The 14,169-nt window shown below is 46.8% G+C and overlaps 1 protein-coding gene across 3 annotated transcripts in view; it reads left to right on the top strand.

The window, feature by feature from the left end:
• The first annotated feature begins 1,742 nt into the window (after nucleotides 1-1,742).
• The window catches only part of LOC121561454 (endothelin receptor type B), a 36,447-nt gene continuing 24,020 nt past the window's right edge, over nucleotides 1,743-14,169 (top strand). For all 3 annotated transcript variants that reach the window (XM_045218419.1, XM_045218420.1, XM_045218421.1), the window contains exons 1-2: nucleotides 1,743-1,989; nucleotides 10,696-11,275. In XM_045218419.1, the coding sequence (XP_045074354.1) occupies nucleotides 10,841-11,275 (435 nt within the window). In that variant the 5' untranslated portion in view covers nucleotides 1,743-1,989; nucleotides 10,696-10,840. The remainder of the gene's footprint in view (nucleotides 1,990-10,695; nucleotides 11,276-14,169) is intronic.

The following is a 14,169-nucleotide window of genomic DNA, read 5'->3' on the forward strand; positions in this document are numbered from 1 at the left end:
TGCGGCAATTGGTTGCTTGCCGAGGATTATAGGCTTGAGGTGGCTTCCTTGATCACGCAGGTCACCAGCCTACGTAAGAAACTGGGGAAAACGCAGAGTGGAATGTTTACATTTTCTACGCCGGTGGCTGGATGGCGTTCGCGCTTGTTGGATGCATCTCCGCCTTGTCGTTTGTCGTTATCCGACTGGCCGGTGTTGCCCGGAGCTCCTCCATCTAATAGCGCCATCGAAGGAGCACAGCATGAGGAGAAAGGCAATCAACAATGGTCGCATGTCACGAGCCGTGGAAGCTGTGAATCATGAATAATGACGAATGAGAAAGTTACAGAGGCGTAAATATCATACCCCCTCAGAAATGCTAACCTCCCCTGTTATTGTAATGGTGAGAGGTTAGCACATTTTGGGGGTATGATATTTGTGCGTCTGTAATTTTCTCACTCATTTTGTCTAGTAGCCTAGTCTAGGATGCATCATGGAATATTGTCACTCTACACTTGAGACAGACCAAATGGAACAAAAGTAAACCTTGAATTTGGAGGTTTAAAATATCCCTCTGGTGGCCAAGTTAACATATTTTAAGAAATGCCATTGGCCAAGTTAACCTATTTTAAGAAATGCCATTGGCCAAGTTAACCTATTTTAAGAAATGCCATTGGCCAAGTTAACCTATTTTAAGAAATGCCATTGGCCAAGTTAACCTATTCTAAGAAATGCCATTGGCCAAGTTAACCTATTCTAAGAAATGCCATTGGCCAAGTTAACCTATTCTAAGAAATGCCATTGGCCAAGTTAACCTATTCTAAGAAATGCCATTGGCCAAGTTAACCTATTCTAAGAAATGCCATTGGCCAAGTTAACCTATTCTAAGAAATGCCATTGGTTGGTGGATATAAAGTCTAAGATCTTTGATAGGCTGATGCAGAATTTGATACAGGAAATAAACATAAGCGTTTTATCACGTGCAACTATGTCAATGATTTTAATTGGCTGATGCGCATTTTGAGACAGAGAAAAAGTTTAAACTTAAACTTAAACTTTTTCTAATGTTCGCAAGAATGAATTCTATAGGTTTCGAAATAAACAAAATATAAATTCTTCAGTAGTCCTCTCCAGTGATGCTGTGGGTCTGTATGGTCAACCAGGGCCTATAGGGACAAGGGTGCGGTTTGGGATGTTACGTTACTACTACTACTGGTCGTGGTGCTGAGTCTGAGACAAAGGCTGTTGTCCATCCATCAGAGAGATTTAATTATGAAGACAGATGGCTGGGACCCTGTGGAGAAGCTAACATGTATTTTGTGTACAGTAGGGATAGGGGTAGGGTTGGTTAGGGTTCTACACAGCAGCATTTCTCCATGACTTCCTTGACAACAGGGTCGCTATTTAGAGGAGGTGCTGCAGTCATAATTGCCCAAATAAACGGCCATTAGGGCTGGTTGGTCTCCATGTACATAGACCAACCAGAGGCAATAGCCTGTTTGCCTCTGCCCCTCTCTCCTGATTTTGTTTTAATTCATTTATACTGCATTGTTTAGGCTATTTCACTACCATAAGAAAATAAAGTTGTTCTGAGTAAAATGAAAGTTGGAAGCAGAGATCTGGCGGATCTGTCCTAGCCTCTGATTGGTTGTCCAGGAGCGTCCCCAGTCCGGGAACCCGTCTATAAAACCATGCTCTGTCCCCCCTGTGCGCCAGAGCACATCAGACCGTGGCGAAATAGAAAGAGAGAGAGAGACAGAGAAAGAGAGAGAGAGAGAGAGAGAGAGAGAGAGAGAGAGAGAGAGAGAGAGAGAGAGAGAGAGCACGAGGTCAGTTAATTGAAACCGCTAAACCCAAACCGCTACAGTTTTGGTGATTTGACTGAAGACTGACAGATCTAGCAGACAGATTGAATGGTTATTCTATTCTATCCCGACTGGACTATTGTGTTTTATTGGAACGATAATACTAAAATACTCCACCACAACTCGGTATCATCCCAGCGGCAAGGTGAGATTCTAACGGGACTCTGCATCTTTATAGTGAACCCATCAACTTCTGGAATCAGAGTGATGTGATATGATTAGATTATTTAATTAGATTTAATTAGAAGGGAGCTTCTAGAGGATGGACAGATGACGCACGGCTTTTCTGTTGCGCGCTCTGGAATAAAGGAACATCAGGAATCACATGACATTTATCAACGCAGTCACTCCTTATGAAAAACACATTGTACTTTTCGTTGATTTGATAAATAGGTCAATGCCATTATTGATAAAGAATGGAACAAGTATTTGTTTATCCATCTCTTTTACAGATAAAAACATCTAAAAGTTAGAGAATAACAGAATAGGCAACAGTTATTGATGCACTTTGCAATGTGATCAAATGTTTTTATATGTGGCCTGATTTGTAAAGAAGATTTCCAAAAAGTTAGCTTGGAATTGGAAACACCATAGGACATTTGGACACTTACAGTAAAGTATTTACAGGGCGGGGGGTGGAATTCAAATATAATTGAGTTTTTCCACTTCCAGGAGAAAGGCAATTTATGTTAATGTTGACTGACTGGTCCGATAGAAGTCTTATAACAATGGTTTTGAAGCGTTTCTAACTGCACATGCATCCATGTATGCAAGATAAACCAAATGGAAATGTTTAAAACGTTTTCAAGAACTTTGCCATAATTTTAGCTCATATGGAGCCAAAAAAGCACCATGCAGAAAAATCTGATTAGCACCACTTACTGTCTTTCACACACACTAGTTAATTGCCTAATGCCTGCACCAGAGATTACACACACAGACACATGCCCACAGACACATGCCCACAGACACATGCCCACAGACACATGCCATCTTTTTAAATAGTTAACTGGGATACCTCATGTGGTTAAATTGTGGTCATGTTGAGGGAGTCTGGGTTAAGGTAGGGTTAGGGTTAGTTAGGGTTATGGGTTAGTTATGGTTATGGGTTTGGGTTAGCAAGGGTATTGGTTAATGGTTAGAGTCAGTACAGGTCTTGGGTATGGGTTAGGGTTAGTTAAGGTAATGGTTAGAGTTAGTAATGGTATTGGTGATGCATGAGAGGTAGTTAGGGTCTTGGTTAATGGTTAGAGTTAGTTAGGGTTATGGGATAAAGGTAGTTAGGGTCTTGGTTATGAGTTAGAGGTAGTATGGTATTGGTTATAAATTACAGGTAGTTATGGTCTTGGTTATCGGGTACAGTTAGTAAGGGTCTTGATTAAGGGTTAGATTAAGTTATGGTCTTGGTTATGGGTTAGACTTAGTTAGTGTTATGGGTTAAAGGTAGTTAGGGTCTAGGTTATGGATAAGAGGTAGTTCGGGTATTTTTTATGGTTTAGAGGTAGTTAGGGGTATGGGTTAGATGTAGTTATCGTATTGGTTATGGGTCAGAGTTAGTTAGGCTCTTGGTTATCGGTTACAGTCAGTTAGGGTCTTGGTTATGGGTTAGAGTTAGTTAGGGTCGAGGTTTCAGGTTAGGGTTAGTTATGGTCATGGTTAGAGTTAGTTAGGGTCGAGGTTTCAGGTTAGGGTTAGTTATGGTCATGGTTAGAGTTAGTTAGGGTCTTGGTTATGGGTTACAGTTAGTTAGGGTCGAGGTTTCAGGTTAGGGTTAGTTATGGTCATGGTTAGAGTTAGTTAGGGTCTTGGTTATGGGTTACAGTTAGTTAGGATCGAGGTTTCAGGTTAGGGTTAGTTATGGTCATGGTTAGAGTTAGTTAGGGTCTTGGTTATGGGTTACAGTTAGTTAGGGTTGAGGTTTCAGGTTAGGGTTAGTTATGGTCATGGTTAGAGTTAGTTAGGGTCTTGGTTATGGGTTACAGTTAGTTAGGATCAAGGTTTCAGGTTAGGGTTAGTTATGGTCATGGTTAGAGTTAGTTAGGGTCTTGGTTATGGGTTACAGTTAGTTAGGGTCGAGGTTTCAGGTTAGGGTTAGTTATGGTCATGATTAGAGTTAGTTAGGGTCTTGGTTATGGGTTACAGTTAGTTAGGGTCGAGGTTTCAGGTTAGGGTTAGTTATGGTCATGGTTAGACTTAGTTAGGGTCTTGGTTATGGGTTACAGTTAGTTAGGGTCGAGGTTTCAGGTTAGGGTTAGTTATGGTCATGGTTAGAGTTAGTTAGGGTCTTGGTTATGGGTTACAGTTAGTTAGGATCAAGGTTTCAGGTTAGGGTTAGTTATGGTCATGATTAGAGTTAGTTAGGGTCTTGGTTATGGGTTACAGTTAGTTAGGGTCGAGGTTTCAGGTTAGGGTTAGTTATGGTCATGGTTAGAGTTAGTTAGGGTCTTGGTTATGGGTTACAGTTAGTTAGGGTCAAGGTTTCAGGTTAGGGTTAGCTATGGTCATGGTTGGAGTTAGTTAGGGTCTTGGTTATGGGTTAGAGGTAGATATGGTCTTGGTTATTGGATTAGAGGTAGTTAGGGTCTTGGTTATTAGGGTGGGTTGGTGTGTTGGTGTCCATGTGCATGTGAGTGCATGCATAGAGGGAATACATTACCTAATACTAGGTGGACACAATGGGTTGCTCTTGATTAACACTGCTCTGTCCGACAGAAACTTTGCTAAGATGGAGTCTACTGTTGATGCAACACTAAGGCTACATACCTTGTAAACAGATGAAGATGAACAACAGTGTTTCTCCCAACTGCATCCCCAACACACTCAGCAGAACACTAGACATCAGAACAGGCATTGTGGGTTTTATAGTTTAAAATAGCCTAAGGTCTGTGGGTTAGTGTTAGGGGGCTGTAGGGAGGGTTGGGTTAGGTTAGGGGCTGTAGGGAGGGTTGGGTTAGTGTTAGGGGCTGTAGAGAGGGTTAGGTTAGTGTTAGGGGCTGTAGAGAGGGTTAGGTTAGTGTTAGGGGCTGTAGGGAGGGTTGGGTTAGTGTTAGGGGCTGTAGAGAGGGTTGGGTTAGTGTTAGGGGCTGTAGAGAGGGTTAGGTTAGGGGCTGTAGAGAGGGTTGGGTTAGTGTTAGGGGCTGTAGAGAGGGTTAGGTTAGTGTTAGGGGCTGTAGAGAGGGTTGGGTTAGGGGCTGTAGGGAGGGTTGGGTTAGTGTTAGGGGCTGTAGGGAGGGTTAGGTTAGTGTTAGGGGCTGTAGAGAGGGTTAGGTTAGTGTTAGGGGCTGTAGAGAGGGTTGGGTTAGTGTTAGGGGCTGTAGAGAGGGTTAGAGTTAGTGTTAGGGGCTGTAGAGAGGGTTGGGTTAGTGTTAGGGGCTGTAGGGAGGGTTAGGTTAGTGTTAGGGGCTGTAGAGAGGGTTGGGTTAGTGTTAGGGGCTGTAGAGAGGGTTAGGTTAGTGTTAGGGGCTGTAGAGAGGGTTGGGTTAGTGTTAGGGGCTGTAGGGAGGGTTAGGTTAGTGTTAGGGGCTGTAGGGAGGGTTGGGTTAGGGGCTGTAGGGAGGGTTAGGTTAGTGTTAGGGGCTGTAGAGAGGGTTGGGTTAGTGTTAGGGGCTGTAGAGAGGGTTGGGTTAGGGGCTGTAGGGAGGGTTGGGTTAGTGTTAGGGGCTGTAGAGAGGGTTAGGTTAGTGTTAGGGGCTGTAGGGAGGGTTGGGTTAGTGTTAGGGGCTGTAGAGAGGGTTGGGTTAGTGTTAGGGGCTGTAGAGAGGGTTAGGTTAGTGTTAGGGGCTGTAGGGAGGGTTGGGTTAGTGTTAGGGGCTGTAGAGAGGGTTGGGTTAGTGTTAGGGGCTGTAGAGAGGGTTGGGTTAGTGTTAGGGGCTGTAGGGAGGGTTGGGTTAGTGTTAGGGGCTGTAGGGAGGGTTAGGTTAGTGTTAGGGGCTGTAGGGAGGGTTGGGTTAGTGTTAGGGGCTGTAGAGAGGGTTGGGTTAGTGTTAGGGGCTGTAGGGAGGGTTGGGTTAGTGTTAGGGGCTGTAGGGAGGGTTAGGTTAGTGTTAGGGGCTGTAGAGAGGGTTAGGTTAGGGGCTGTAGAGAGGGTTGGGTTAGTGTTAGGGGCTGTAGGGAGGGTTGGGTTAGTGTTAGGGGCTGTAGAGAGGGTTGGGTTAGTGTTAGGGGCTGTAGAGAGGGTTGGGTTAGTGTTAGGGGCTGTAGAGAGGGTTAGTGTTAGGGGCTGTAGAGAGGGTTGGGTTAGTGTTAGGGGCTGTAGAGAGGGTTGGGTTAGTGTTAGGGGCTGTAGGGAGGGTTGGGTTAGTGTCAGGGGCTGTAGAGAGGGTTGGGTTAGGGTTAGGGGCTGTAGAGAGGGTTAGGTTAGTGTTAGGGGCTGTAGGGAGGGTTGGGTTAGTGTTAGGGGCTGTAGAGAGGGTTGGGTTAGTGTTAGGGGCTGTAGAGAGGGTTAGGTTAGTGTTAGGGGCTGTAGAGAGGGTTAGGTTAGTGTTAGGGGCTGTAGAGAGGGTTAGGTTAGTGTTAGGGGCTGTAGAGAGGGTTGGGTTAGGGGCTGTAGGGAGGGTTGGGTTAGTGTTAGGGGCTGTAGAGAGGGTTAGGTTAGTGTTAGGGGCTGTAGAGAGGGTTGGGTTAGGGGCTGTAGGGAGGGTTAGGTTAGTGTTAGGGGCTGTAGGGAGGGTTGGGTTAGTGTTAGGGGCTGTAGAGAGGGTTGGGTTAGTGTTAGGGGCTGTAGAGAGGGTTGGGTTAGTGTTAGGGGCTGTAGGGGGGGTTGGGTTAGTGTTAGGGGCTGTAGAGAGGGTTGGGTTAGGTTAGGGGCTGTAGGGAGGGTTGGGTTAGTGTTAGGGGCTGTAGAGAGGGTTGGGTTAGTGTTAGGGGCTGTAGAGAGGGTTGGGTTAGTGTTAGGGGCTGTAGAGAGGGTTGGGTTAGTGTTAGGGGCTGTAGAGAGGGTTGGGTTAGTGTTAGGGGCTGTAGGGAGGGTTGGGTTAGTGTTAGGGGCTGTAGAGAGGGTTGGGTTAGTGTTAGGGGCTGTAGGGAGGGTTGGGTTAGTGTTAGGGGCTGTAGAGAGGGTTAGGTTAGGGGCTGTAGGGAGGGTTAGGTTAGTGTTAGGGGCTGTAGGGAGGGTTAGGTTAGTGTTAGGGGCTGTAGGGAGGGTTGGGTTAGTGTTAGGGGCTGTAGGGAGGGTTGGGTTAGTGTTAGGGGCTGTAGGGAGGGTTAGGTTAGTGTTAGGGGCTGTAGGGAGGGTTAGGTTTGTGTTAGGGGCTGTAGAGAGGGTTGGGTTAGTGTTAGGGGCTGTAGAGAGGGTTAGGTTAGTGTTAGGGGCTGTAGGGAGGGTTGGGTTAGTGTTAGGGGCTGTAGAGAGGGTTAGGTTAGGGGCTGTAGAGAGGGTTAGGTTAGTGTTAGGGGCTGTAGGGAGGGTTAGGTTAGGGGCTGTAGGGAGGGTTAGGTTAGTGTTAGGGGCTGTAGAGAGGGTTAGGTTAGTGTTAGGGGCTGTAGAGAGGGTTGGGTTAGGGGCTGTAGAGAGGGTTGGGTTAGTGTTAGGGGCTGTAGGGAGGGTTGGGTTAGTGTTAGGGGCTGTAGGGGAGGGTTGGGTTAGGGGCTGTAGGGAGGGTTGGGTTAGTGTTAGGGGCTGTAGAGAGGGTTGGGTTAGGGGCTGTAGAGAGGGTTAGGTTAGTGTTAGGGGCTGTAGAGAGGGTTGGGTTAGGGGCTGTAGAGAGGGTTGGGTTAGTGTTAGGGGCTGTAGGGAGGGTTGGGTTAGGGGCTGTAGGGAGGGTTGGGTTAGTGTTAGGGGCTGTAGAGAGGGGTTAGGTTAGGGGGCTGTAGGGAGGGTTAGGTTAGTGTTAGGGGGCTGTAGGGAGGGTTGGGTTAGTGTTAGGGGCTGTAGAGAGGTTGGGTTAGTGTTAGGGGCTGTAGGGAGGGTTGGGTTAGTGTTAGGGGCTGTAGGGAGGGTTGGGTTAGTGTTAGGGGCTGTAGGGAGGGTTGGGTTAGTGTTAGGGGCTGTAGGGAGGGTTGGGTTAGTGTTAGGGGCTGTAGGGAGGGTTGGGTTAGTGTTAGGGGGCTGTAGGGAGGGTTGGGTTAGTGTTAGGGGCTGTAGGGAGGGTTGGGTTAGTGTTAGGGGCTGTAGGGAGGGTTGGTTAGTGTTAGGGGGCTGTAGAGAGGGTTGGGTTAGTGTTAGGGGGCTGTAGAGAGGGTTGGGTTAGTGTTAGGGGCTGTAGGGAGGGTTGGGTTAGTGTTAGGGGCTGTAGAGAGGGTTGGGTTAGTGTTAGGGGCTGTAGGGAGGGTTGGGTTGGTGTTAGGGGCTGTAGAGAGGGTTGGGTTAGTGTTGGGGGGCTGTAGGAGGTTAGGTTAGTGTTAGGGGCTGTAGGGAGGGTTGGGTTAGTGTTAGGGGCAAGGGGGTTAAGGTTAGTGTTAGGGGGGCTGGGGGGGGGTTGGGTTAGTGTTAGGGGCTGTAAGAGGGTTTGGGTTAGTGTTAGGGGCTGTAGGGTGGGTGCTTGTTAGGGGCTAGGGGGTGTAGGGCTGTAGGGAGGTTAGTTAGTGTTAGGGGGCGGGGGGAGGGTTGGGTTAGTGTTAGGGGCTGGGGAGTTGGGTTAGTGTTAGGGGGCTGTAGAGAGGTTGGAGTTAGTGTTAGGGGCTGTAGAGAGGTTAGGTTAGGGGCTGTAGGGAGGGTTAGGTTAGTGTTAAGGGGCTGTAGGGAGGGTTGGGTTGTGTTAGGGGCTGTAGATAGGGTTGGGTTAGTGTTAGGGGCTGTAGAGGGTTGGGTTAGTGTTAGGGGCTGTAGAGAGGGTGGGTTAGTGTTAGGGGCTGTAGGGAGGGTTAGGTTAGTGTTAGGGGCTGTAGGGAGGGTTGGGTTAGTGTTAGGGGCTGTAGGGAGGGTTGGGTTAGTGTTAGGGGCTGTAGGGAGGGTTGGGTTAGTGTTAGGGGCTGTAGAGAGGGTTAGGTTAGGGGCTGTAGGGAGGGTTGGGTTAGTGTTAGGGGCTGTAGAGAGGGTTAGGTTAGGCGCTGTAGAGAGGGTTAGGTTAGTGTTAGGGGCTGTAGAGAGGGTTAGGTTAGGGGCTGTAGAGAGGGTTAGGTTAGTGTTAGGGGCTGTAGAGAGGGTTGGGTTAGTGTTAGGGGCTGTAGAGAGGGTTGGGTTAGGGGCTGTAGGGAGGGTTGGGTTAGGGGCTGTAGAGAGGGTTAGGTTAGTGTTAGGGGCTGTAGGGAGGGTTAGGTTAGTGTTAGGGGCTGTAGGGAGGGTTGGGTTAGTGTCAGGGGCTGTAGAGAGGGTTGGGTTAGTGTTAGGGGCTGTAGAGAGGGTTAGGTTAGTGTTAGGGGCTGTAGAGAGGGTTAGGTTAGGGGCTGTAGGGAGGGTTAGGTTAGTGTTAGGGGCTGTAGAGAGGGTTGGGTTAGTGTTAGGGGCTGTAGGGAGGGTTAGGTTAGTGTTAGGGGCTGTAGAGAGGGTTGGGTTAGTGTTAGGGGCTGTAGGGAGGGTTAGGTTAGTGTTAGGGGCTGTAGAGAGGGTTGGGTTAGTGTTAGGGGCTGTAGGGAGGGTTGGGTTAGTGTCAGGGGCTGTAGAGAGGGTTGGGTTAGTGTTAGGGGCTGTAGAGAGGGTTGGGTTAGTGTTAGGGGCTGTAGGGAGGGTTGGGTTAGTGTTAGGGGCTGTAGAGAGGGTTGGGTTAGGGGCTGTAGGGAGGGTTGGGTTAGTGTTAGGGGGCTGTAGAGAGGGTTAGGTTAGTGTTAGGGGCTGTAGGGAGGGTTGGGTTAGTGTTAGGGGCTGTAGAGAGGGTTAGGTTAGTGTTAGGGGCTGTAGGGAGGGTTGGGTTAGTGTCAGGGGCTGTAGAGAGGGTTGGGTTAGTGTTAGGGGCTGTAGAGAGGGTTGGGTTAGTGTTAGGGGCTGTAGAGAGGGTTGGGTTAGTGTTAGGGGCTGTAGAGAGGGTTGGGTTAGTGTTAGGGGCTGTAGGGAGGGTTAGGTTAGTGTTAGGGGCTGTAGGGAGGGTTGGGTTAGGGGCTGTAGAGAGGGTTGGGTTAGGGGCTGTAGAGAGGGTTAGGTTAGGCGCTGTAGAGAGGGTTGGGTTAGTGTTAGGGGCTGTAGAGAGGGTTAGGTTAGTGTTAGGGGCTGTAGGGAGGGTTAGGTTAGTGTTAGGGGCTGTAGAGAGGGTTAGGTTAGTGTTAGGGGCTGTAGAGAGGGTTGGGTTAGGGGCTTTAGAGAGGGTTAGGTTAGTGTTAGGGGCTGTAGGGAGGGTTAGGTTAGTGTTAGGGGCTGTAGAGAGGGTTAGGTTAGGGGCTGTAGGGAGGGTTGGGTTAGGGGCTGTAGAGAGGGTTAGGTTAGGGGGTAGAGGAGGGATAAGAGGGTTGTGTCTGTCCCTCCAGATGTTCTATCAATCATCTCTTTCATCCTGACCATCCTCAACCCCCCGCCTCAACCCCCCGCCTCAACCAAGATGCCCTCGGCATTAAGGGACACATGACTGGCGAACCCTGGGAAACAAAGTCCCTCTGTCTCCTGATACACACACACACACACACATCTCTCTCTCTCACACACACAGGCAGGCATGCCCATACACACACACATCTCTCTCTCACACACACATCTCTCTCTCTCACACACAGGCAGGCAGGCAGGCAGGCAGGCAGGCAGGCAGGCCCAAACACACACCAGAAGTCACACGTGCAACCGCGCACACACACAGACACCCTAAAACGGATGTTCTCAAAGACCAGAACAATAACCACTCAAGAACCTCTCAAGCTCACACACACACACACACACACACACACACACACACACACACACACACACACACACACACACACACACACACACACACACACACACCAGTAGAGACACAGTGTGTAACGTTTGTGTCTCTGTTTTTCCTTCCAGGTTGCTGAGAGGAGAGAACACTGTGATCCAGGATCTGAGTGTGTCTGTTTGTCTGTCTGCCTGAGCGCATGTCCCTGAGTGTGTGTGTGTCTGGCTAAGTGTGCGTCGTGTGTGTCGTTGTCGGTGCGTCTGTGTGTCAGTGAGGATGTGGTCCGCAGGACTACTTCTGTGTGTTCTGGCTGTAGCAGCAACGTCCTCCTCCAAGTTCACTCGTGACACGTCATCTCAGACCCAGAGGGACATTACGGAGGAGACGAACCCCCCCAACCTTCTCCTGGACACCCTGAACCCCAACACCTCCCTCCCTGTCCCACCTCTCCCCCCCGCCTTCCGCCCACGCCCACCAGACCCCTACCCCCCCATGTGTATCAAGCCCACAGAGATTAAACATGCCTTTAAGTATGTGAACACGGTGGTGAGCTGTGTGATCTTGGTGGTGGGGATGATCGGTAACTCCACCTTATTAAGGATCATCTATAAGAACAAGTGTATGAGAAACGGACCCAACGTTCTGATTGGCTCTCTGGCATTGGGGGATCTTCTCTACATACTCATCGCTATCCCCATCAACGTCTTCAAGGTAGGGAGGGGTCACACTAACCCTAATCCTAAACCTAACCCTAACCCTAACCCTAACCCCATCAACGTCTTCAAGGTAGGGAGGGGTCACACTAACCCTAACCCTAACCCTAACCCTAACCCTAACCCTAACCCCATCAACGTCTTCAAGGTAGGGAGGGGTCACACTAACCCTAACCCTAACCCTAACCCTAACCCTAACCCTAACACTAACCCTAACCCCATCAAAAAATAGAGCAAACACATTCATCCCATGGCACACACGTCACACCGTTATAGTAGTCAACCGCTAGAGTAGTCAACCGTTATAGTAGTCAACTGTTATAGTAGTCAACCGTTATAGTAGTCAACTGTTATAGTAGTCAACAGTTTTAGTAGTCAACAGTTACAGTAGTCAACAGTTATAGTAGTCAACAGTTATAGAAGTCAACAGTTATAGTAGTCAACAGTTATAGTAGTCAACAGTTACAGTAGTCAACAGTTATAGTAGTCAACAGTTATAGAAGTCAACAGTTATAGTAGTCAACAGTTATAGAAGTCAACAGTTAAAGCCAGCAACAGTTACAGTATTCAACCGTTATAGTAGTCAACAATTACAGTAGTCAACAGCTATGGTAGTCAACCATTATAGAAGTCAACCGTTATAGTTGTCAACCGTTGTAGTAGTCAACTGTTATAGGCGTCAACCATTATAGCCGTCAACAGTTATAGCCGTCAGCAGTTATAGCCGTCAGAATTTAAAGTAATCAACCGTTATGACCATCAACAGTTAAAGCTGTCAACAGGTTTAGCCGTCAACAGGTATAGCCGTCAACAGTTTAGCCATCAACAGTTATAACCATCAACGGTTACAGCCATCAACCGTTACAGCCATCAACAGTTATAGCCGTAAACACTTATAGCCAGCAACAGTTACAGGATTGAACAGTTATAGTAGTCAACAGTTAAATTAGTCAACCGTTATAGTAGTCAGCAGTTATAGCTGTCAACTGTTATAGCGTCAACAGTCATAGCCAGCAACAGTTACAGTATTCAACAGTTACAGTAGTCAACAGTTACAGTAGTCAACAGTTTTAGCCGTCAACCGTTATAGTAGTCAACAGTTATAGTAGTCAACAGTTATAGTAGTCAACCGTTATAGTAGTCAACAGTTATAGTAGTCAACAGTTATAGTAGTCAACAGTTATAGTAGTCAACAGCTACAGTAGTCAACCGTTACAGTAGTCAACAGTTATAGCCGTCAACAGTTATTTCCATCAATAGTTATGGCCGTCAGCATTTATAGCCAGCAACAGTTACAGTATTTAACTGTTTTAGTAGTCAACTGTTTTAGTAGTCAACCGTTATAGTAGTCAACCGTTATAGTAGTCAACAGTTATAGTAGTCAACAGTTATAGTAGTCAACCGTTATAGTAGTCAACCATTATAGTAGTCAACAGTTATAGTAGTCAAGAAGTTATAGTAGTCAACAGTTATAGTAGTCAACAGTTATAGTAGTCAACCGTTACAGTAGACAACAGTTATAGTAGTCAACAGTTATAGTAGTCAACAGTTACCGTTACAGTAGTCAACAGTTATAGTAGTCAACAGTTATAGTAGTCAACAGTTATAGTAGTCAACAGTTACCGTTACAGTAGTCAACAGTTATAGTTCTCAACAGTTATAGTAGTCAACAGTTATAGTAGTCAACAGTTATAGTAGTCAACCATTACAGTAGTCAACAGTTATAGTAGTCAACAGTTATAGTAGTCAACAGTTATAGTAGTCAACAGTTACCGTTACAGTAGTCAACAGTTATAGCCGTCAACAGTTATTTCCAGCAACAGTTACAGTATTCAACAGTTACATTATTCAACAGTTACCGTAGTCAATGGCTATAGTAGTTAACAGTTATAGCATCAACAATTATAGCTAGCAACAGTTATAATAGTCAACAGTTTAAATAGTCACCCGTTATAGCCGTCAACAGTTATAGCTATCAACAGTTACAGTAGTCAACAGTTATCGTAGTCAACAGTTACAGCCAGGAACAGTAACAGTATTCAACAGTTACAGTAGTCAACACCTATAGTAGTCAACTGCTATAGTAGGCAACAGTTATAGCATCAACAGTTGTAGCCAGCAACAGATGCAGTATTCAACAGTTACAGTAGTCAACAGTTATAGTAGTCAACAGCTATAGTAGTCAACAGCTATAGTAGTTAACCATTATAGTTCTCAACAGTTATAGTAGTCAACAGTTATAGTAGTCAACAACAGTTATAGTAGTCAACAGTTACAGTAGTCAACAACAGTTATAGTCGTCAACATCTATGGTAGTCAACCATTATACAAGTCAACCGTTATAGTTGTCAACCGTTATAGGTGTCAACCGTTATAGCCGTCAGCAGTTGTAGCTGACAGAAGTTAAAGTAATCAACAGTTCTGACCATCAACAGTTAATGCTGTCAACCGGTTTTAGCCGTCAACCGTTACAGCCATCAACCGTTACAGCCGTCAACAGTTATGTCTTTCAACACTTATAGCCAGCAACAGTTACAGTATTCAATAGTTATATAATATATAATATAATATGCCATTTAGCAGACGCTTTTATCCAAAGCGACTTACAGTCATGCATGCATACATTTTTGTGTATGGGTGGTCCCGGGGATCGAACCCACTACCCTGGCGTTACAAGCGCCACGCTCTACCAGCTGAGCTACAGAGTAGTATGGTAGTCAACAGTTAAAGGAGTAAACCGTTACAGTAGTCAGTAAACCGTTACAGTAGTCAACAGTTGTAGCCGTCAACAGTTTTAACCGTCATACACTATAGGCAGGAACAGTTACAGTATTGAACAGTTCTAGTTGTCAACCGTTATAGGCTTCAACAGTTACAGTAGTCAACAATTAT

The sequence above is a fragment of the Coregonus clupeaformis genome, unplaced genomic scaffold (assembly GCF_020615455.1).
Source record: "Coregonus clupeaformis isolate EN_2021a unplaced genomic scaffold, ASM2061545v1 scaf1562, whole genome shotgun sequence".
NCBI lineage: Eukaryota > Metazoa > Chordata > Actinopteri > Salmoniformes > Salmonidae > Coregonus > Coregonus clupeaformis.